Source organism: Brachyistius frenatus, unplaced genomic scaffold (assembly GCF_029030835.1).
Source record: "Brachyistius frenatus isolate BFR_SWC_R1_liver_20210118 unplaced genomic scaffold, ASM2903083v1 Contig_92, whole genome shotgun sequence".
Lineage (NCBI taxonomy): Eukaryota > Metazoa > Chordata > Actinopteri > Embiotocidae > Brachyistius > Brachyistius frenatus.
In genome coordinates this window covers 1,482,501-1,502,500 of record NW_027210691.1, presented here as the reverse complement: position 1 = coordinate 1,502,500, position 20,000 = coordinate 1,482,501, and the positions used below count along the sequence as shown (strand labels likewise).

General features: G+C 47.6%; 3 protein-coding genes across 10 annotated transcripts in view; 1 reads left to right on the top strand and 2 right to left on the bottom strand.

The window, feature by feature from the left end:
* masp1 (MBL associated serine protease 1) overlaps positions 1-8,224 on the top strand; it is a 12,211-nt gene extending 3,987 nt beyond the window's left edge. For 2 of the 7 annotated variants that reach the window (XM_069710449.1, XM_069710450.1), the window contains exons 4-12: positions 188-319; positions 2,329-2,525; positions 2,599-2,746; positions 2,911-3,029; positions 3,244-3,322; positions 5,464-5,592; positions 5,914-6,425; positions 6,505-6,693; positions 7,246-8,224. In XM_069710449.1, the coding sequence (XP_069566550.1) occupies positions 188-319; positions 2,329-2,525; positions 2,599-2,746; positions 2,911-3,029; positions 3,244-3,322; positions 5,464-5,592; positions 5,914-6,425; positions 6,505-6,693; positions 7,246-7,701 (1,961 nt within the window). In that variant the 3' untranslated portion in view covers positions 7,702-8,224. The other 5 variants (XM_069710452.1, XM_069710451.1, XM_069710453.1 and 2 more) reach the window with 5 other exon arrangements.
* Positions 8,004-13,070, bottom strand: LOC138627837 (coagulation factor VII). The gene is made up of 10 exons (XM_069710458.1): positions 12,942-13,070; positions 12,550-12,722; positions 11,709-11,733; positions 11,194-11,307; positions 10,978-11,112; positions 10,189-10,451; positions 9,783-9,897; positions 9,096-9,292; positions 8,903-9,028; positions 8,004-8,833 (listed from the first exon to the last, which is right to left on the bottom strand). The coding sequence occupies exons 1-10, from the start codon at positions 13,009-13,011 to the stop codon at positions 8,591-8,593; spliced, it is 1,461 nt and encodes a 486-aa protein (XP_069566559.1). The 5' UTR covers positions 13,012-13,070; the 3' UTR covers positions 8,004-8,590.
* Positions 13,071-13,819: 749 nt separating this feature from the next.
* Positions 13,820-20,000, bottom strand: part of LOC138627834 (diacylglycerol kinase delta) — an 18,229-nt gene continuing 12,048 nt past the window's right edge. For both annotated transcript variants that reach the window (XM_069710447.1, XM_069710446.1), the window contains 8 exons: positions 19,798-19,961; positions 19,609-19,720; positions 19,324-19,416; positions 18,882-19,001; positions 18,672-18,789; positions 18,346-18,476; positions 15,850-15,943; positions 13,820-15,684 (listed from right to left, as the gene is read on the bottom strand). In XM_069710447.1, coding sequence (XP_069566548.1) covers positions 15,854-15,943; positions 18,346-18,476; positions 18,672-18,789; positions 18,882-19,001; positions 19,324-19,416; positions 19,609-19,720; positions 19,798-19,961 — 828 coding nt within the window. In that variant the 3' untranslated portion in view covers positions 13,820-15,684; positions 15,850-15,853. The remainder of the gene's footprint in view (positions 15,685-15,849; positions 15,944-18,345; positions 18,477-18,671; positions 18,790-18,881; positions 19,002-19,323; positions 19,417-19,608; positions 19,721-19,797; positions 19,962-20,000) is intronic.

Sequence of the window (20,000 nt, the reverse complement as noted above, 5' to 3'; positions counted from 1 at the left end):
TTTTTCCTGTGACAGAAATCTGATTGAAAATTGGTGAAAGGTTTAGCTCCTCCCCCTCTTTGTCCTGTTTTTGCCCCTCCCCATTGGAGCCCTTTGCTTTTAGCCCCTCCCCTTCGGCGCCCGGTCAGGTGTCTCCCATTGGATCAAGCGTCACCTGTCTTCTCACTGAGACTGTCTGTCTCTGCAGATGTGGACGAGTGTAGCGATCAGAGTGACGAGGAGCTAATCTGTGATCATTTCTGCCACAACTACATCGGAGGATACTACTGTTCCTGTCGCTATGGTTACCTATTGCACTCTGACAACCGCACCTGCAGAGGTGAGTCCGCCGACGTCTGCTTTCACAGCCCCGTTTACTATAAAGTTGTTCCAGGATCATGTTCACCACTGAGCTGCATCAACTCTTTTAACAACACTCTGGAAACGTTGGGGAACTGAGGAGACCAGTTTCTGGAGTTTAGAAAGTGAAATGTGGTCCCATTCTGGCCTGATAGAGGATTTCAGCTGCTCAACAGTTCAGGGTCTCCTTTGTTGTATTGTTCATGTCCTGATGCTCCAGATGTTTTCAATGATTGACAGGTCTGGACTGCAGGAGGCCAGTTTATCAGCGGACTCTTCTACTAGAGAACCATGCTGTTGGAATACGTGCAGAATGTGGTTGGACGTTGTTCTGCTGAAATAAACAAGACCTTCCCTGAAAGAGACGTTGTCTGGATGGCAGCATATGTTGCTCCAAAACCTGAATATATCATTCAGCATTAATGCTTCCTTCCAGATGTTCAAGCTACCCATGCCATGTGCACTAATGCATCCTGTACCATCACAGATGCTGGCTTTAGAACTGAGCTGATAACAAGCTGGATGGTCCCTCTCTTCTTTAACCTGGAGGATGCAGCGTCCATGATTTCCAAACAGAATCTCAGATTGTGATCCATCAGACCTCAGGACAGTTGTCCACTTCACCTCAGTCCATCTTCAATGATCTCGGTCCAGAGAAGGCGGCGGTGTTTCTGGATCATGTTTCTATCTGGTTTCTTCTTTGGAGAGTTTTAACAGCATTTGTGGACGCAGCGATGAACTGTGTTCACAGACGATGGTTTTCACAAGTGTTCCTGAGCCCATGCAGTGATTTCCACTCCAGAATAGTGTGTTTTTGATGCAGTGCTGCCCGAGGGCCCGAAGATCACCACCATCCAATATTGGTTTCCAGCCTTGTCGGTGTATTTTTGTGTGTTGTGTTAGTTGTGAGACGGCCCCTCCCCCTCTCTGACTTTAACTCTGCTGTGTTTGAGTCTTTCAAACATAAAGAGCTTAAACATGTTGACATGTGAACTGGTGTCAGAGCAGATTTGAATTCCAGCCGTCTGATCCTGATTTCAGTCGACTGCCAACAAGTCACATTCTGAAACACTGAGTGTGTTTGTATTGTGTCCACCGATCACTGATCAATACACCGATCACGTCATCAAGGTTTTAATGTTACAGCTTGTTCTGCTGTTTTTCTGAGTCCACAACAGTTTTTATTTACTATCTGTCGAGCTAAACGAAGAACTGAAGCCTGATGATGTTCAACACTTTGACCAAAACTTTAACCAGTAAATCGACCGGTGACTTAAACTAGTTATTTTAACTAGTTCACTGCTGACTTTAACTCGGGTAAAAAGTTTGAGCTTCCTGCTGATTTCCAACAAATCTCATTTTTACAGGAATCAGTTTAAACTTTTATTCTGAAAGGAAACAGAGACAGGAAGTGTGCGGGGCCTCTCGGTACTGGACCCGTTGGTGCCCCGTGGTTCTGAGGCTGCTGTCAGTGACGGTCTGCAGACAGAATGTGTTGACGTGACCTCTGTGTGACCTCTGTGTGACCTCTGTGTGACTGATAGCGGCGGCTGATGTTTACGTGTTCTGCGTGTTTGTGTGTGGAGGAGGATCGAACACGGAGCAGCTCACGGCTTCTAATCACGCCTGAACTCTGTCCGCCGCCTCGTCACGTGTTGGTGAGAACGACCGCCGCGGTCCGTTCACAGGCTTTTAGTTCAGTTCCACGTGTTTTAATTTTACTTTCTCATGTTTTTATTTTACTTTTAAATTATTATTTTACTTTCAAGTGTTTTTATTTCAGGTCACATTTCATGCCTGCTGTATGTTTGATACGAGGCCACTGAGAGCCTGAAAGATTCAACTCAAGGTGCTGATTCAACATTGATCAACAACATGTGAACTGTGTGTGTGTGTGTGTGTGTGTGTGTGTGTGTGTGTGTGTGTGTGTGTGTGTGTGTGTGTGTGTGTGTGTGTGTGTGTGTGTGTGTGTGTGTGTGTGTGTGTCAGTGGAGTGCAGTGGTGGTGTGTTCAGGGAACGCTCCGGTGTTCTGAGCAGCTTAGATTTTCCCGCTCCGTACCCGAAGAGCTCCGAGTGTTCGTACCGAATCGAGGTGGAGGAGGGCTTCAGGCTCCGCCTCCAGTTCGACCCACGCTTCGACGTGGAGGACCACCCGGACGTCAGCTGCCCCTACGACTACGTCAAGGTGGAGAAAACACGCACACCTGTACACACACCTGTAGTGTGCGTCAGTGACCGATCAGCTGTTTGTGTGTCAGATCGAAGCAGGAAGCAGCGAGTTCGGCCCGTTCTGTGGCGACCAATCACCAGGCTCCATTCAGACCGACACCAACACCGTCACCGTCCACTTCCACAGCGACAACTCCGGAGACAACCAGGGCTGGAGGCTCAGCTACACAACCACAGGTACACACACACACACACACACACACACACACACACACACACACACACACACACACACACACACACACACACACACACACACACACACACACACACACAAACACACCTGTCCAGGTGAGTGGTACAACCAACAGATCTTAAATGCTTTTATTTTGCCCTGACAGGAAGTCAGTGTCTGGTGCCTGAGACTCCGCCCAACGCCCTGATGAACCCTGTCCAATCAGAGTACTCCTTTAAGGACCACGTCCTCTTCACCTGCGAGCCGGGATACCACCTGCTGCAGGTGAGTTTCATGTCTGTCAGGTCGGTTTAGATTTACCTGTCCAGGTGTTCACACATCTGTCTGACTGGAAACGGTTTGTTCTGGAAGTTCCTGGAAAAATCTCTGGTCTCTTTGTGTCTTTGTCTCTGAGTGTCTCCGAGTGTCTCTAGTGTCTCTGGTGTCTATTTGTCTCTGCTGTGGGTTCTGAGTCTCTGTTCTGGTCTCTGTGGTTCAGGACGGTCGGATGCTGGATGGGGTCCAGATGGACTGTCAGGCTGATGGATTGTGGAGCAGCCGTCCTCCTCGGTGCCAAAGTAAGAATTCACTTTGATGACCTTTGACCTCACAGCTGCAGGTCAGGTCGGTTGATCCTAAAGACAGAAACCGTGAAATAAAAAGGTTTTGTTTTCTATTATTTAACAAGAAATATAAATTATTTACATCGAAACTTCTTCAGAGAAAAAAATCAAATCTAACGTTAATAAAAAATTTCAGAGGGACACTGCTACAGCGGTTGTTGTTGTTGTTTGTTTTGTTGTTGTTTGTTTTTGTTGCTGTAGTTGTTATTTTTGTTGCTGTAATTGTTGCCCTGTGGTTGTAGTTGTTGCTGTTGTTGTTGTAGTTGTTGCTGTTATTGTTGTAATTATTGCTGTCTGTGGTTGTAGTTGTTGCTGTAGTTATTGCTGTAGTTGTAGTTGTTGCTGTAGTGGTTGTAGTTGTTGCTGTAGTTGTTGTGGTTGTAGTTGTTACTGTAGTGGTTGTAGTTGTTGCCGTCTGTGGTTGTAGTTGTTGCTGTAGTGGTTGTAGTTGTTGCTGTAGTGGTTGTAGTTGTTGCCGTCTGTGGTTATAGTTGTTGCTGTAGTTGTTGTAGTTGTTGCTGTAGTGGTTATAGTTGTTTCTGTAGTGGTTGTAGTTGTTGCTGTAGTGGTTGTAGTTGTTGCTGTAGTGGTTGTAGTTGTTGCTGTAGTGGTTGTAGTTGTTGCTGTGTGGTTGTAGTTGTTGATGTAGTGGTTGTAGTTGTTGTAGTTGTTGCTGTAGTGGTTGTACTTGTTGCTGTCTGTGGTTGTAGTTGTTGCTGTAGTTGTTGTAGTTGTTGCTGTAGTGGTTGTAGTTGTTGCCGTCTGTGGTTGTAGTTGTTGCTGTAGTGGTTATAGTTGTTGCTGTAGTGGTTGTAGTTGTTGCCGTCTGTGGTTGTAGTTGTTGCTGTCTGTGGTTGTAGTTGTTGCTGTGTGGTTGTAGTTGTTGCTGTGTAGTTGTAGTTGTTGCTGTGTGGTTGTAGTTGTTGCTGTAGTGGTTGCAGTTGTAGTTGTTGCTGTAGTGGTTGTAGTTGTTGTAGTTGTTGTAGTTGTTGCTGTGTGGTTGTAGTTGTTGCAGTGTGGTTGTACTTGTTGCTGTCTGTGGTTGTAGTTGTTGTTTTTGTTGTTGCTGCAGTTGTTTTTATTTGACTGTGGTTGTTGTTTGTTTGCTGTTTTTGTTGTTGTAGTTGTTGTTTTTGCTGTAGTTGTTGTTGTCTGTATTCGTGCATGTGAAATGATGTGACTGATGGACATTTTTCAAGTGATCAAATTGAAATATAAATTTAGTGAAAAAGAGACCGAAGAAGAAAAACCATCACCGATGTTTTCTTCGAAATCAACCGATTTTTGAATGGAGTTTGGTGCGCAGGCGTCTCACCGACACTTTGCTTCCTGCTCTCTTTTCTCTGTAGAAACAGACTCGAGGAGGAAGAGAACTCTTTTCAGCATCTTAGCCAATCACAGCCTAGATTAGACAGAGAACCACTCTGATTGGCTGATAAAGATATTGTTGAAGCAAACCGTGTTAATGTGTTGAAGTTAAATTATTTTCCAATAAAACAAATCGAACCAGAATTTGCTGTCATGTGTTTCTGTGAAGCATCCAAACATATTACAAAAGTTCGGACCTGAAACTGGAGCAGAAACATCAGAACTCTGGAAACGGTCATCAGAGACCCTGAAACGCTTCAGAAAGTCTACGGCGATGAAGCGACGAGCCGGGCGAGGTGCTCTGATGACATCACGTTTCAAGAGGGGCGGAGCTTCACTGTCCAAGACCGAAGAAGACGTCAGGTCAGGAGACACCAGGTGGGTTTTCTTTGACAACGAGTTCTACGAGACCTTCTGAGGTTCTGAGGGGTGTTAGCTGTTTGGTTGTTGGGTCTGGTTTTGGTTCTTGTAATGGTTCTGGTTTAGGATCAAGTTTTGGTTCTTGTATTGGATCTGGTTCAGGTTCTTTTATTGGATTTGTATTAAGGTCTGGTTCTGGTTCTGGTTCTTGTATCGGGTCTGTATTGAGGTCTGGTTCTGGTTCTTGTATCGGGTCTGTATTGAGGTCGGGTTCTGGTTCTGGTCGTGTCCTCTTCATGCTCCTGTCTGCTCAGACTGAAAGCCGATTGGCCGCTGACCTCTGGGTGTTTCTCTCTCGTCTGTCACAGCGGTGGATTGTGGGAGTCCAGAGATGGTTGACATGGCCGACGTGGTGTTTGGTAACCATGACAACAGCACACTCTTTGGAGCGACCGTTCAGTACGTGTGCCAGGAGGACCCGGTCCGGCTGATGAACAGTAAGAGGACAGAACCGGGTCATTGGAACACTGATTATTGAATATTGATCTGTAGCAGAAAGTCACAGTTGAGCACGTTATTATCGTTCAGTCAGAAACAAACATTTTATTTATTGATCGTTCTGATCAGAAGAACCAAGAACCAAACGGACCAACAGGTTCTTTCACAAAATAAAGTCATAACTAAACTATAACGTCGTAACTTGATGTGCTAACTGTGCAGTTACAGACCTTCACCACCAGGTGGACCCTTATTTATATAATTATAATTATAATAATAATAATAACAACAATAATAATAACAATAATAATCAATTCCAGGTTCATACAGCTGCGGTCCGAACGGAGACTGGATCGACTCAGAGGGACGAACAGAACTACCCAGCTGTCTGCCAGGCACCTGTCTGTCTGTTCACCTGTCTGTCTGTCTGTTGTCCTGTCTGTCTGTCTGTCTGTCTGTCTGTCATTCTGTTCACCTGTCTGTCTGTCTGTCTGTCTGTCTGTCTGTCTGTCTGTCTGTCATTCTGTTCACCTGTCTGTCTTTTCACCTGTGTCTGTCTGTAACTGTCCCTCTGTCTCCTCCAGCCTGTGGACGTCCTTCCCGCTCCGTCCCCCGTCAGGTGAAGAGGATCGTGGGCGGTCGGAGTGCCGATCCGGGTCTCTTCCCCTGGCAGGTCCTGCTCGGTGTGGAGGATCTGTCCCGGGTCCCCGAGGACCGCTGGTTCGGTTCTGGGGCTCTGCTGTCCGAGTCCTGGGTTCTCACAGCCGCCCACGTCCTGAGGTCCCAGAGGAGGGACGCCAGCGTCGTCTCTGTGTCCCCCGAGCACGTCCAGGTCAGAGCGCCACGCTCATTACCCCGAAATGTTTCCAACGAGTTTACTGATCAGATTCAGTTTCTGTCACTTCTTTCAGGTCTTCCTCGGTCTCCATAATGCCAGAGACAAACGTCTCGCCACCAACCGCTCCGTGGACCAGATCTTCCTCCACCCAGACTTCCAACCCGACAACTACAACAACGACATCGCCCTGCTGAGGCTGACGCAGCCGGTGGAGTTTGACCAGGTCGTCCGTCCAGTCTGTCTCCCACCACCTCACAGACAGGTACACCTCCTCCTCTGGTATCGTAGACCTCCTCCGGTATCGTAGACCTCCTCTGGTATCGTAGACCTCCTGTGGTTTTGTAGACCTCCTCCGGTATCGTAGACCTCCTCCGGTATCGTAGACCTCCTGTGGTTTCGTAGACCTCCTCCGGTATCGTAGACCTCCTCCGGTATCGTAGACCTCCTGTGGTTTTGTAGACCTCCTCCGGTATCGTAGACCTCCTCCGGTATCGTAGACCTCCTCTGGTATCGTAGACCTCCTGTGGTTTTGTAGACCTCCTCCGGTATCGTAGACCTCCTCCGGTATCGTAGACCTCCTCCGGTATCGTAGACCTCCTCTGGTTTCGTAGACCTCCTCTGGTCTGGTCAGTTTGTTTTTAAGTGTTCATCTTTTTGAAGTAAAGACATTAAAAAAACGATGAAGACATTTAACAGTAAGTGAGAAAGTGTTTGTGAAGTCGGAATAATCCAAAGTTGTGATCTTTGTGACATAAAAGGTCAGTGAGGACGATCATGGCCTGCCGGTTGACCTCTGACCTCTCTCTTTACCCAGGACGACCCCCCCGCGCCCCCTCCCAACTCTCTGGGTGTAGTCGCCGGTTGGGGAATCTCCCACCTCAACGCCTCATCTTCCTCCGCGCTGACCTCTGACCCCACAGTGGCCGCTGACCTCGGGATGACCTCTGACTTCCTGCAGTACGTGAAGCTGCCGGTGGTGTCTCAGGACGAGTGTCAGGCGAGCTACGCCTCGCGCTCCGTCAGCTACAACATCACCGACAACATGTTCTGCGCCGGCTTCTTTGAGGGGGGGCGGGACACCTGCCTGGGGGACAGCGGGGGGGCGTTTGTGACGGAGGACGAGGTCAGCCGGAGGTGGGTGGTGTTCGGGTTGGTGTCCTGGGGCGGGCCGGAGGACTGCGGCAGTCAGAGGGTGTATGGAGTCTACACCCGAGTGGCTAAATACGTGGAGTGGATACAGAGCCACCTCCATGCTGCCCCCTGGTGGTGAGATGGCTCCACAAACACAGCTCCACCTGCTGGTGTGTCGAGGTGGCGCTCCGGTTGGTGTTGAAGACTCCAGTGTGAACCGCTTCTAAACTCCATTTCTGACCTTCAACATAAAAGTGGAAGATTTTTTTTTTTTCTTTAAAACAAAAGCAGTGTTGACAACACCGGGACAGAGACACCGGGACAGAGACGTTAAAGACTCCACCCTCCTTCTAAAAACAATAAATCTCAACACTTCTGGACTGAAATATCACAGAATACTGAAATCACATACGTGATGCAGGTTCAAAAGAAACACCTGAATTTACAGTCATGCTTTTATTTTGAAGGTCTCACAGGTGACGTGTTACAGCGTGACGCTGATCTTTTAACGTGCTACATTCACTCCAACCTGCTCGTCTATTATCTGACATGTATCCTCACTGTGGTATTTATCGTATACAGGAAGTCACATGGTTCACACTGACCGTATATGTTTGAATTGCACAGCTGAAATAAACACGTTGGTTGGTTTTCTGCGAACACGCGTGTCCTCGTGTTTCAGGCTCTTTGAGCTGCTGGACGTAAAAAAATATAAAAACCTGCAGCGAAACTTCAAGAAACACAAACTTTTATGTTGGATTTACAAGAAGGTCAGGAACTTTGAAGTACAAGTACATATATAAAGTAAAAGTACTCAGTTGTTGCTACATGATAATATTCTGTGTTGAATTATTACGACGGTCAGATTGTTGCAGAACCGCGTTCAGAACCTCAGAACCCGTTTGCAGCAGAGGTCGGACTTCAGGGTCAAAGGGTCTATTTTAAAAAGGTGCCTCAGAATCCCATGATGCATTGCATGCACGGTCACCGTGTGATGCAATGATCCAGGTTCCCGACGGGGGTCTTCCTCAGCTCCCGGTGCCGTTCAGGTCCGGTCTGTCCATGGTGTCTCTGATCCAGTTCAGGAAGTTCCCCAGTCGGGTGTAAACTCCGTACTTCCCCCTGGCGGCACATTTCTCCCCCCAACTGACGACGCCGGTCAGAAACCAGGTTCCCCGGTAGTTGACCACGAAGGGTCCGCCGCTGTCGCCGCTGCAGGCGTCCATGCTGGTCTGCAGGTAACCGGCACAGAACATGTTGTCCGTGATCACCTGCGGGAGACACGGCACACGTTAACAACACGCCGGAGCGTCTCCGTGTCCGCCGGCCGGTCGGGTCACCTGTTCCGTGGTGGCGGTGCAGTCTTTGTAACCGACCACCGGCAGCGTCACCTTCCTCAGGAAGCGGGAGGAGTGGCCCAGGTGCTGCGTGGCCCCCCAACCGGTCACCGTCCCCCGGGTCTCCTCCTGAACACACACGCAGTCAGCCGCCTGCATCAAACCGACTTCGGCCGCAGGCTTCAATCGCAGTTACCCTCAGCAGGTGCTTGGACAGGTGTGGGTCGGGCAGGCAGGCCGGCGCCGCCGTGGGGCCCCGGAGGACCGGCGCCGCCAGGCGGAGCAGCGCGATGTCGCTGTCGAAGGTGAAGGAGTGGAAGTGAGGGTGAACGAACACCTCCTGGATCTTTATGAGCTGCTCGCCCGGATCGGGACGCTTCTTATCGTAGTCGCCTTGGAAACACAAGACAAGCAACAACACGGCTTTTAAAAATAAAATAAAATAAAACAGCAGAACTCAACGATTCAAAATGTTGCCACGGAAACACGAACCAAAACATTTCATACACTAAACAACTATTTTCAATCAAAACAGTAAAACAAAGTTAATTAACAGGCTGAATCAGAGGAACACAACCTGTTCATAATGAACTCTTTGAAATATGGTCAAACAGAAAAACATTCCCGCCAACAGGCGTCTACTTCTCGGCATTTTGAAACAAACAAAAAAACCATTTATATTCTAAGTTCCTTCATGATCAGAAATATAATTTTAATCTTCATTTTAGTACATTTGTTCCTTCAGCATGTCGCCTGTCCTGTTCTGACAGCCTGCAGCCTGCGGGGGGCAGCACTGAGTATGAAAAGTAACACTACATACGTAAGTGGACATCGTACTGAGGTCCCCTGTTGGACGGGTGGACCAGAACACACGTGTTCTCACCGATAGTAACGTGGTCTGCAGACTCTTCAAAGCAGTGAGCAGCAGAAACGACCCAGCGGTCAGAAACCAGAGTCCCTCCACAGAAACCAAAACCGTCGGTCCGGTGGATCAGAACCTGAACACACACACACACACACACACACACACACACACACACACACACACACACACACACACACACACACACACACACACACACACACACACACACACACACACACACACACACACACACAGACACACACACACACACACACACACACACAGACACACACACACACACACACACACACACACACACACACACACACACACACACACACACACACACACAGAAACAGAAATATATAATGACTCAAATTAAAGAACAGTGATAAAGATTGAATGTGATGAAACATTTGTGGACCTGCCAGGGACTTCCTCCTCGTGTCTCCAGGAATCCACCGACGATACGAGGGGACACGCCCCCCCCCAGCTCCGTCTCGTTCCCCCCTCTCTGTCCAGACGTTGCGTTCGGCGCCGCCTCCTCCGTCACGTTGACCCAGCTGTCTGTGATGTTGTCGTCCAACGCGTCCGTCTCCATGGTGACGTTGACCAGCTCGAAGGGACTCGACAGAGAGCGACCGTGGTGCGACACCTGCATCTTCTGACGGCCACAGGGGAACACCACTGGACAGGAAGTGGACAAATACTGAAGGTCTCTGCAGCCGAGATATAAACTCAACAAAACCTAACAGAGTTTAACACTTCCTGGATGTGACTCTCCATTCAAAGCCCATTGGTTCCCACTGAAGACTCACTAGAAGCCCATTGGTTCCCACTGAAGACTCACTAGAAGCCCATTGGTTCCCACTGAAGACTCACTAGAAGCCCATTGGTTCCCACTGAAGACTCACTAGAAGCCCATTGGTTCCCACTGAAGACTCTAAAACACCTCATATATAGTTTCACTTTAATACTGCAATACTCTGTGTAGCAGTATCAGTAGTACTATGTGCAGTAGTATCAGTAGTACTATGTGCAGTAGTATTAGTAGTACTATGTGTAGTAGTATTAGTAGTACTATGTGTAGTAGTATCAGTAGTACTATGTGCAGTAGTATTAGTAGTACTATGTGTAGTAGTATCAGTAGTACTATGTGCAGTAGTATTAGTAGTACTATGTGCAGTAGTATTAGTAGTACTATGTGTAGTACCGGTCTGGGAGCAGCTCTGTCCGTCCGTCTCCAGTCTGAATCCATCAGCGCAGCCACACTGAACTCCAGCTCCCCCTACCAGGTCTTTGCAGTACTGCTTACAGCCACCGTTTCTATAGCGACACTCCAACACAACTACACACAACACAGGTAGTTATCAAAATATGTTTACCTGAATTACAGGTGATGTTTACCTGAGTGACAGGTGATGTTTACCTGAGTCACAGATCGGGCCGTGGTACTGGGGAGGACAGAGACACATGAAGTCTCCTCGGTCCAGAGTGCAGATGCCTCCGTTCAGACATGGGTTGGTCCGACAAGGGTTCAGATCTACAACACAGGGGAGACACTTGAACTCAACTGAACTCATTCACCAGGTGGAGTGATGTCACCAGGTGGAGTGATGTCACCAGACAGATTGACTGCTGGTGATTAAACTTGATTTGATCAAAGTGAAGTTGAAATGATCAGAATCTTGTTGAAATCAGACAGTTTGACATGATTCAGCTACAAAGTAAACATAAATCTGAAAGAAAAGAAAAAGTGAAGATCGTGATTTGATCAAAAGCTCCAGAAAAGCCGCTGACAGCTTCTGGAGGTTGTTTTTAGGTTTAAATAAAATCAAATAACCAGTTTGATCAGGATCCAAATGAACGAGAATCTTTACGTTCAGACCTCAGCGGAAACACAAGGAATCGTTATCGGTTCATAACGATGATAAACGTACTCACTTGTGTATCTGTACCAAAACTCCAGCTGTGGGACGAGAAACTCAGAGTTAAGAAGTTTAGTTATTACAGTTATTAACACCAACAGGAAGAGGAAGTTAAACTATCAACCAAATAGCAACAACGACACTTCAAACACGCTGCAGGAGAGACATTCACTGGCTAACAAGCTAATAGGCTAACACTTGGAGCAGGAAGTGACCATATTTGGACGAGCTGGGGGAGGAGCCAGCGGTGGATCTGACCGATCTGATCGGAAACCTGACGATACTACGTCCCGCCCACCGATAGCTGTAACCTGACTGCACCACAGGCCTGTCAATCAAACAGACACGCCCCCAAAACCAGGTCTTCTTGAATCTTCTTTTCTAATGAATGAGGGATTATTTTCAGATGGACCTCCAGAAAACTAAGAAGAAGGAGTGACTTTAGCTAACAACACCGAGATAACTGATGGACACATTTTATTCACTTTGGATTTGATGAGAGAAGTTGAATGGGAGTCTATGGAGCCGGAGGCTTTTTGGAGCCGACCTCTAGTGGCACTCGCTGGTATTGCAGCTGAAGACACTTCTGGATCAGAACCATTTTACAGACCTGAAGCTACGAACTCTTTTGGAAACAGTCTGTGGCTTCAATAAAGCACATACAGGAAGTGGGGGCGGGGCAATGAGTCTGTATGTCAGGTTTGAACCAGTCTGTCGAGTCACACTTGTTTATTTTAGAAATATAAATAAAGTTATATCATGTCATGTTTGTAAAATTCCCCGCGACCCAGCCTGTGTTTCCAGTGACCTCTTGTGGGGTCAGGACCCGCATTTTGGACCACAGCGGGGTTTCCTACCATCTTCTCCCTGGTCTGGAAGATCTCAGCGGCCTCCTCCTGCGAGCAGCTCTCCTCGAAACACTCCCTCTCCAGGTTCCCCGGCAGCACCTCCTCCAGGAATTGGGAGTTGGCCCGGCGCCTCCTGGTGGAGGAACGCAGCATCTGACCGGCCTTCGGCTGGTCCAGGAACACTGAGGGGTGGACAAATTAACAGAGACACTCGGGTCACCTGACGAGCCCGGCCGCTCAAACACCCACCAGGCGTGTTTTAAAGTACAGACGGCGACTTGACCCGTGTACAGCTGTTGCCACGGAGACAAAACATGTTATAAAATCAAGATTCTCCTCCTGAGAACATGTTGATCAATAAACCTAAAAAACAAACAGATCAACACACCTGTCTGTCTCACCTGAACACTGGATCAGAGCCGAGCAGATGAACAGAGTGCAGAGACTCAGAGTCACAGTGGACGGCTGCATGTCCGTCTCGTCCTCTCCTCTCTCGTCCTCTTGTCTCTTGTCCTTTTGTCTCTTGTCCTCTCGTCTCTTGTCTCTCCTCCTCTTGTCCCTTGTCTCTCGTCCTCTCGTCGTGTCCTCTCAGGAGGTTCGGGGGGTAAAATGGAGGACAGAGGTCCAGCTGATTGATTGATGGTTAACCACAACTCAAATATTGACACGCAGACGTCACATCGACGGCACGTCTGATGGAGCGGTTTGTTTTTATTGCTCACATCTGGAGAGGTCAAAGGTCACAGCGGCATCTAGTGATCCTGCAAGACGAAGTTGTGGGAAAAGGAGCTTCCCTCTATTCTCCCTCAGGAGGAATCCAGCTGCTGCAGCATTCACGCTGCATTTTGTTTTTAGGAGATGCACATTCAAGTTATTATTTTTTTTTTTAATCTTTTTCAGTTTCTAACTTCTTCTGCAGACAGAAATCATTAAACTATTAAAATGTGCAGCTCCATCAGGACGATGCTGCTTCATTTTAACGTTTTATAACTTTTATAATTCACTAATACCTCTGCAGTCTGTTTCCATGAAAACAAGTTACAAACAACTGCTCATCTGTAAACAAACATGTTTCTCTGTAAACAAATAGGTTTTATCTCTCTGTAAACAAACACATGTTCCTCTGTAAACAAACACATGTTCCTCTGTAAACAAACATGTTCCTCTGTAAACAAACACATGTTCCTCTGTAAACAAACATGTTCCTCTGAGACTGAAGCTGAACTTTGTGCTGAAGAACCTGAAACGCTGCTGAGAGGAAAAATAAAAACACTCAGAGCAGAAGACACGTGAACTTTATTTCCTGCGGACGTTTTGATGTTTCTCTGTACACAACAGAACACGTATTTACACCGACGGCCCAGCAGGGGGCGCATGTACAAGCACAGGTAGACAGCATACAGACTCAGGATCAATCCATAAATTATCCAATAAATACACAGGATGGATCGATGGACAAACCGAGGTTTACTTTGAAGGTGTGGGACGGCAGAAGACGAACCTCCGTCCAGAAGGCCTTCGAGCAAGGCACTAACGGACGTGTTGTCACGAACTCTAACGCGGTCCGACTGCAGGACGCTAACTAGTTTTAAACTCGTCTAACTGGTGAGTGATCGGAATATTGACGTCACGTTTCTGTGAAACATCGTAAACACGTGCACAAGATGATCACACATATTGATCGTCTGTAGAAACAGTTGGTTTCGTGTCGCTAACGCTCAGAACTTTATTATCGTTACGTGAACAACACGTGAACAACACGTGAACAACACGTGAACAACACGTGAACAACACGTGGACAACACGTGGACAACACGTGGACAACACGTGAACAACACGTGGACCTGCTGATATGAAACACGCATCATATGATTCGTGGATTCTTTGTGCTGAAGGCTAAAATAATTGATAATTTTAAAGAAGCTGAACGTACGGATACGTCTGATTTTATATTGATTAAAGAAAAACATTAAATATCTGCAGAAGGAAAAAGAAAAACGTCCCTCGTCTGATCGTGAGACCGGCGGCAGCATTCACATTAATCTGCGAAACGCTGACGGACGTGATCGATCGGAGATTTAAGGCATCGATTGATTCGGTTTGTAAACACTCGACCAATCAGACGATCTGCTGGGGATAAGAACTCTGCGGCGCCTCCTTGTGGAGCGTTAACGGACACTCGGACACGATCAATATGTTGATGTTTGATTGGTCGATCAATAACGAGGAGTCTCAATCTGTCCACTTCCTGTTTGTCAAAGACTACAAATATCAGCTGCAGTTTTTAAAATAAAAAATAAAATAAAAATCCTTCAGTCAGAGGTCAGAGACAAAAAACCCAGAGTCCCTACACTGAGGTGTCCATCCGTCCCCTCAGTTATCTGTCCTCTCATGTCCGTCCCCTCAGGTATTTGTCCCCTCATTTGTCTGTCCGTCCCCCCAGGTGTCCGTTTTTTGTAGTTGCAGGGTTCCTGCATGTCCGCTCTGGGACAGGTAAATGTCTCTGAGCTGCTGTTTAAAGGGCGTTGCTGCATCCCAGTCCTCGGTGACCAGGGGAGGCTGTGATTGGTCGGCTAGTCGGGTGTCAGTAAATCTGCAGGTGGAGGACAACGAGGACAGAGGAGCTGCTGTTTGATCCCGGGATGTCCCGACTGTTTGGGACAGGTCTTCTTCTGAACCTGAAGAAATGTGATCTGAGGTGTCGACAAAAAAAGATAGAGACAACTGGACATCCTGGAGACAGCTGAATGTCTCGAATAGGACAGATGGGTTTCTTTAAGAGGACGATGGAGGACAGTTCAGATGAAGATGAAACCTTAGAGTCCCGTCTCCTCCATCCTGTCCCTGCTGCAGCCCTTCAGTCTCTGTAGGTAGAAATCCCGCCCCCTTCCCCTCGCACCATACTGTTTGGCTGGGGAATGTGATGACAAGGCACTAGCGGATCGTCCTATTGGCTCTTGGCATCGCTGTGAAGAGGTTTGGTCCTGGTCCAATCACAGTGAGTCCTCCGGTATGACATCAGACCTGGTGCTGCTAAGACCTGCAGGCTGCGGTGTTGGTCCAGGGTCAGAGATCAGAGGTCAGAGTTCAGGTGGGTGAGGTGGCGAATAGCAGCAGAGGTAGGAAGAGAGCAGGCAGCGGTTGCTGGGCAACAAAACAACAACAACATCAACAAGGGGTTAGACCAATGACCTTGGAGGGAAGATTCACAGACAGGAAGTCATAAATACTCAAGACGGACTAAAACGGACCCAGCAGGTCCAGATCCTATGGACGGACTCTAAAAAGGACAAATGTCCCGTCGGTCACCTCATTAGGCTTCGCTGGCGCTGCTGTTCCTGTTGAGGTCTCTAATGCCCTGAAGGATCCTCTTCATGTGTCCCACCTTCGTCACACCCAGATCCTGAAGACAGACAACATGATGTAGATCTGTCCCTCTACAGTCCAACATCCTTCAAATATCCTTCAAACGTCCTTCAACCATCCTTCAAACGTCCTTCAACAGTCCTTCAAACATCCATCAAACATCCATCAAACATCCTTCAAACGTCCTTCAACCGTCCTTCAAACATCCTTCAACCGTCCTTCAAACGTCCTTCAACCGTCCTTCAAACATCCTTCAAACATCCTTCAAACGTCCTTCAAACATCCTTCAAACATCCTTCAAACATCCATCAAACGTCTTTCAAACATCCTTCAAACGTCCATCAAACGTCCTTCAAACGTCCTTCAAAACATCCTCCAAACGTCCTTCAAACGTCATTCAACCGTCCTTCAAACGTCCTTCAAACATCCATCAAACGTCCTTCAAACATCCATCAAACGTCCTTCAAACATCCTTCAAACGTCCTCCAAATGTCTTTCAAACATCCTTCAAACGTCCTTCAAAACGTGCTCCAAACATCCATCAAACATCCTTCAAACGTCCTTCAACCGTCCTTCAAATGTCCTTCAAACATCATTCAAACGTCATTCAATCGTCCTTCAAACATCCTTCAAACATCCTTCAAACGTCCTTCAAACGTCCATCAAACGTCCTTCAAACGTCCTTCAAACATCCTTCAAACGTCCATCAAACATCCATCTAACGTCCTTCAAACGTCCAAACGTCCTTCAAACATCCATCTAACGTCCTTTAAAAAGTCCATCAAATGTCCTTCAAACATCCTTCAAACGTCCTTCAAACGTCCTTCAAACATCCATTAAACGTCCTTCAAACATCCATCAAACGTCCTTCAAACATCCTTCAAACGTCCTTCAAACATCCTTCAAACGTCCTTCAAAACGTTCTCCAAACGTCCTTCAAACGTCCTTCAAACATCCATCAAACGTCCATCAAACGTCCTTCAAACGTCCATCAAACGTCCTTCAAACGTCCTTCAAACGTCCAAACGTCCTTCAAACGTCCACCAAACGTCCTTCGAACGTCCTTCAAACGTCCATCAAACATCCTTCAAACGTCCTTCAAACATCCTTCAAACATCCATTAAACGTCCTTCAAACATCCTTCAAACGTCCTTCAAACATCCTTCAAACGTCCTTCAAACGTCCATCAAACGTCCTTCAAACGTCCTTCAAACGTCCATCAAACGTCCTTCAAACGTCCATCGAACGTCCTCCAAACGTCCTTCGAACGTCCTTCAAACGTCCATCAAACGTCCTTCAAACATCCTTCAAACGTCCTTCAAACGTCCTTCCAACATCCATTAAACGTCCTTCAAACATCCATTAAACGTCCTTCAAACATCCTTCAAACGTCCTTCAAACATCCTTCAAACGTCCTTCAAACATCCATCAAACGTCCTTCAACCGTCCTTCAAACATCCTTCAAACATCCATCAAACGTCCTTCAAACATCCTTCAAACATCCATCAAACGTCCTTCAAACATCTTTCAAACGTCCATCAAATGTCTTTCAAACGTCCTTCAAAACATCCTCCAAACGTCCTTTAAACGTCATTCAACCGTCCTTCAAACATCCATCAAACGTCCTTAAAACATCCATCAAACGTCCTTCAAACATCCTTCAAACGTCCTTCAAATGTCCTTCAAACATCCTTCAAACGTCCTTCAAAACGTGCTCCAAACGTCCTTCAAACATCCATCAAACGTCCTTCAAACGTCCTTCAAACGTCCATCAAACGTCCATCAAACGTCCATCAAACGTCCTCCAAAAGTCCTCCAAACGTCCTTCAAACGTCCATCAAACGTCCTTCAAACGTCCTTCAAACGTCCTTCAACCGTCCTTCAAACATCCTTCAAACATCCATCAAACGTCCTTCAAACATCCTTCAAACATCCATCAAACGTCCTTCAAACGTCCTTCAAACGTCCTTCAAACGTCCATCAAACATCCTTCAAACGTCCTTCAAACATCCTTCAAACGTCCTTCAAACATCCATCAAACGTCCTTCAAACGTCCTTCAACCGTCCTTCAAACATCCTTCAAACATCCATCAAACGTCCATCAAATGTCTTTCAAACGTCCTTCAAAACATCCTTCAAACATCCATCAAACGTCCATCAAATGTCTTTCAAACGTCCTTCAAAACATCCTCCAAACGTCCTTCAAACGTCATTCAACCGTCCTTCAAACATCCATCAAACGTCCTTCAAACATCCTTCAAACGTCCTTCAAATGTCCTTCAAACATCCTTCAAACGTCCTTCAAAACGTGCTCCAAACGTCCTTCAAACGTACATCAAACGTCCTTCAAACGTCCATCAAACGTCCTTCAAACGTCCTTCAAACATCCTTCAAACATAAGAGTACAGCTAGCTATCAGTTAGCTGTTAGCAGCAGTACCTTCAGGTCCCTCCTCTCCAGGTGGATGAGCTCAGCTCCGCGGACGTCGTGACCAATAAAGATGTCCTTATACTCAGTGAGACAGAGAAAGTCCAGCCACGCCCCCACCTCCTCTGTTCCCCACTGGTGAACTGAGACACAGACAGGAAGTGATTCAAAACGACAGGAAGCGGCTTCAACATCACAGACAGAACAGAACTGTGCGAAGACAAAGACAGACAAACAGAGACACAGACAGAGACAGACAGAGACAGACAGACAGACAGACAGAGACAGACAGACAAACAGAGACACAGACAGAGACAGACAGACAGACAGACAGAGACCTGGCAGAGACAGAGTTGCACACGTCTCCTTGTTTTTGTTGTTTTTGTCTTTCTTGAACTTCGGGACGAGACGAAACTTCGCGCTCCGACTGCGCTTCGAAAAATCTGTGAGAGGACCCTGAAGACAGACACACTGGTTCTTTAACTACTGTGATAGAACCTGAAGACCTGAAGACCTGGTTCTGGGTGTTCTGGGAGGAGGTGGTTTACCTCGTGGTCCGAGGGGTCGATGACGGGACACAACCAGGGGACGTCCGACAGCCGGCGGAGCTGCTGAGCCACCGAGCTCAGAGCTGAGTTCAGCTGGTCCTGCTGAGGAGGATCCAGCTGCTGCACACACACACACACACACACACACACACACACACACACACACACACACACACACACACACACACACACACACACACACACACACAAAACTGTCAGGACCAAGACCAAGACCGGGACCAGGACCAAGACCAGGACCGGGACCGGGACCAGGACCAAGACCAGGACCAGGACCGGGACCAAGACCAGGACCAAGACCAGGACCAGGACCAGGACCAGGACCAAGACCAGGACCAAGACCAAGACCAGGACCGGGACCAGGACAGGTACATATTTTAATATCCACAAGTCCCAGCTCCAGTGAGAGGACAGAAGACGTTACCATGGACATATTTCCAGCCAGCAGCAGTTCGGTCTCACTGAGCAACGCTTTGACGTTTCCAACCATGTGGACAACAAGACTGCAGCTCAGAGCCTGAGGACACACAGGACAGACAGATTATTGATTACTAATACAAGAGGGACAGATTATTGACCTGTAGGAACAACTGGACCAGAAAGTTTAAGAGTAAAGTTAAACATGGGACAGTAAAGTTAGAGATGAGGATGGTAAAGGTGAGGACGTAGAGGACGATGAGGAAGTAGAGGACGTAGAGGTGAGTCCTACCCCCGAGCTCTTGGAGTTGCCGTAGACCACGTCCATGGCCTTGCAGCTGGCGTTGACAGCGTGAGCCAGCTCCTGCTCCATGCTCTGGTGACACTGAGCGACCTCCCGGATACTGAAACATGAAGGACACGTCAACCTCTGGGAGGAAGGACGAGTCAGCAGCCTGAAGACACCTGTTCACCGCCTCACCTGTGGATGAGCGCTCCGGCTGCCTGACCGAAATCGCTGACGAGTGATGCCTCTTCCTCGGAGACGATCTCTGGCTGGGAGGACAGAGGGGACTGGGGGGGCAGGGTCCGGGGAAACTCACACTTCTGTTTGTCCTCCCAGGACTTCAGGGTGCTTTCAAAGGCCTGCAAGAGACAGGGACACACTGAGACCTGGTCCTGATG

What these genes read in the sequence shown, in the direction of transcription:
- LOC138627837 (XM_069710458.1), bottom strand. Translation starts at nt 13,011, where the DNA reads ATGCAGCCGTCCACTGTGACTCTGAGTCTCTGCACTCTGTTCATCTGC. An exon ending in GTTTTGGTACAGATACACAA is followed by an intron (nt 11,308 to 11,708) that starts GTGAGTACGTTT and finishes CCTGTGTTGTAG; the next exon opens with ATCTGAACCCTTGTCGGACC. An exon ending in ACAGAGCTGCTCCCAGACCG is followed by an intron (nt 10,452 to 10,977) that starts GTACTACACATA and finishes CTTCCTGTCCAG; the next exon opens with TGGTGTTCCCCTGTGGCCGT.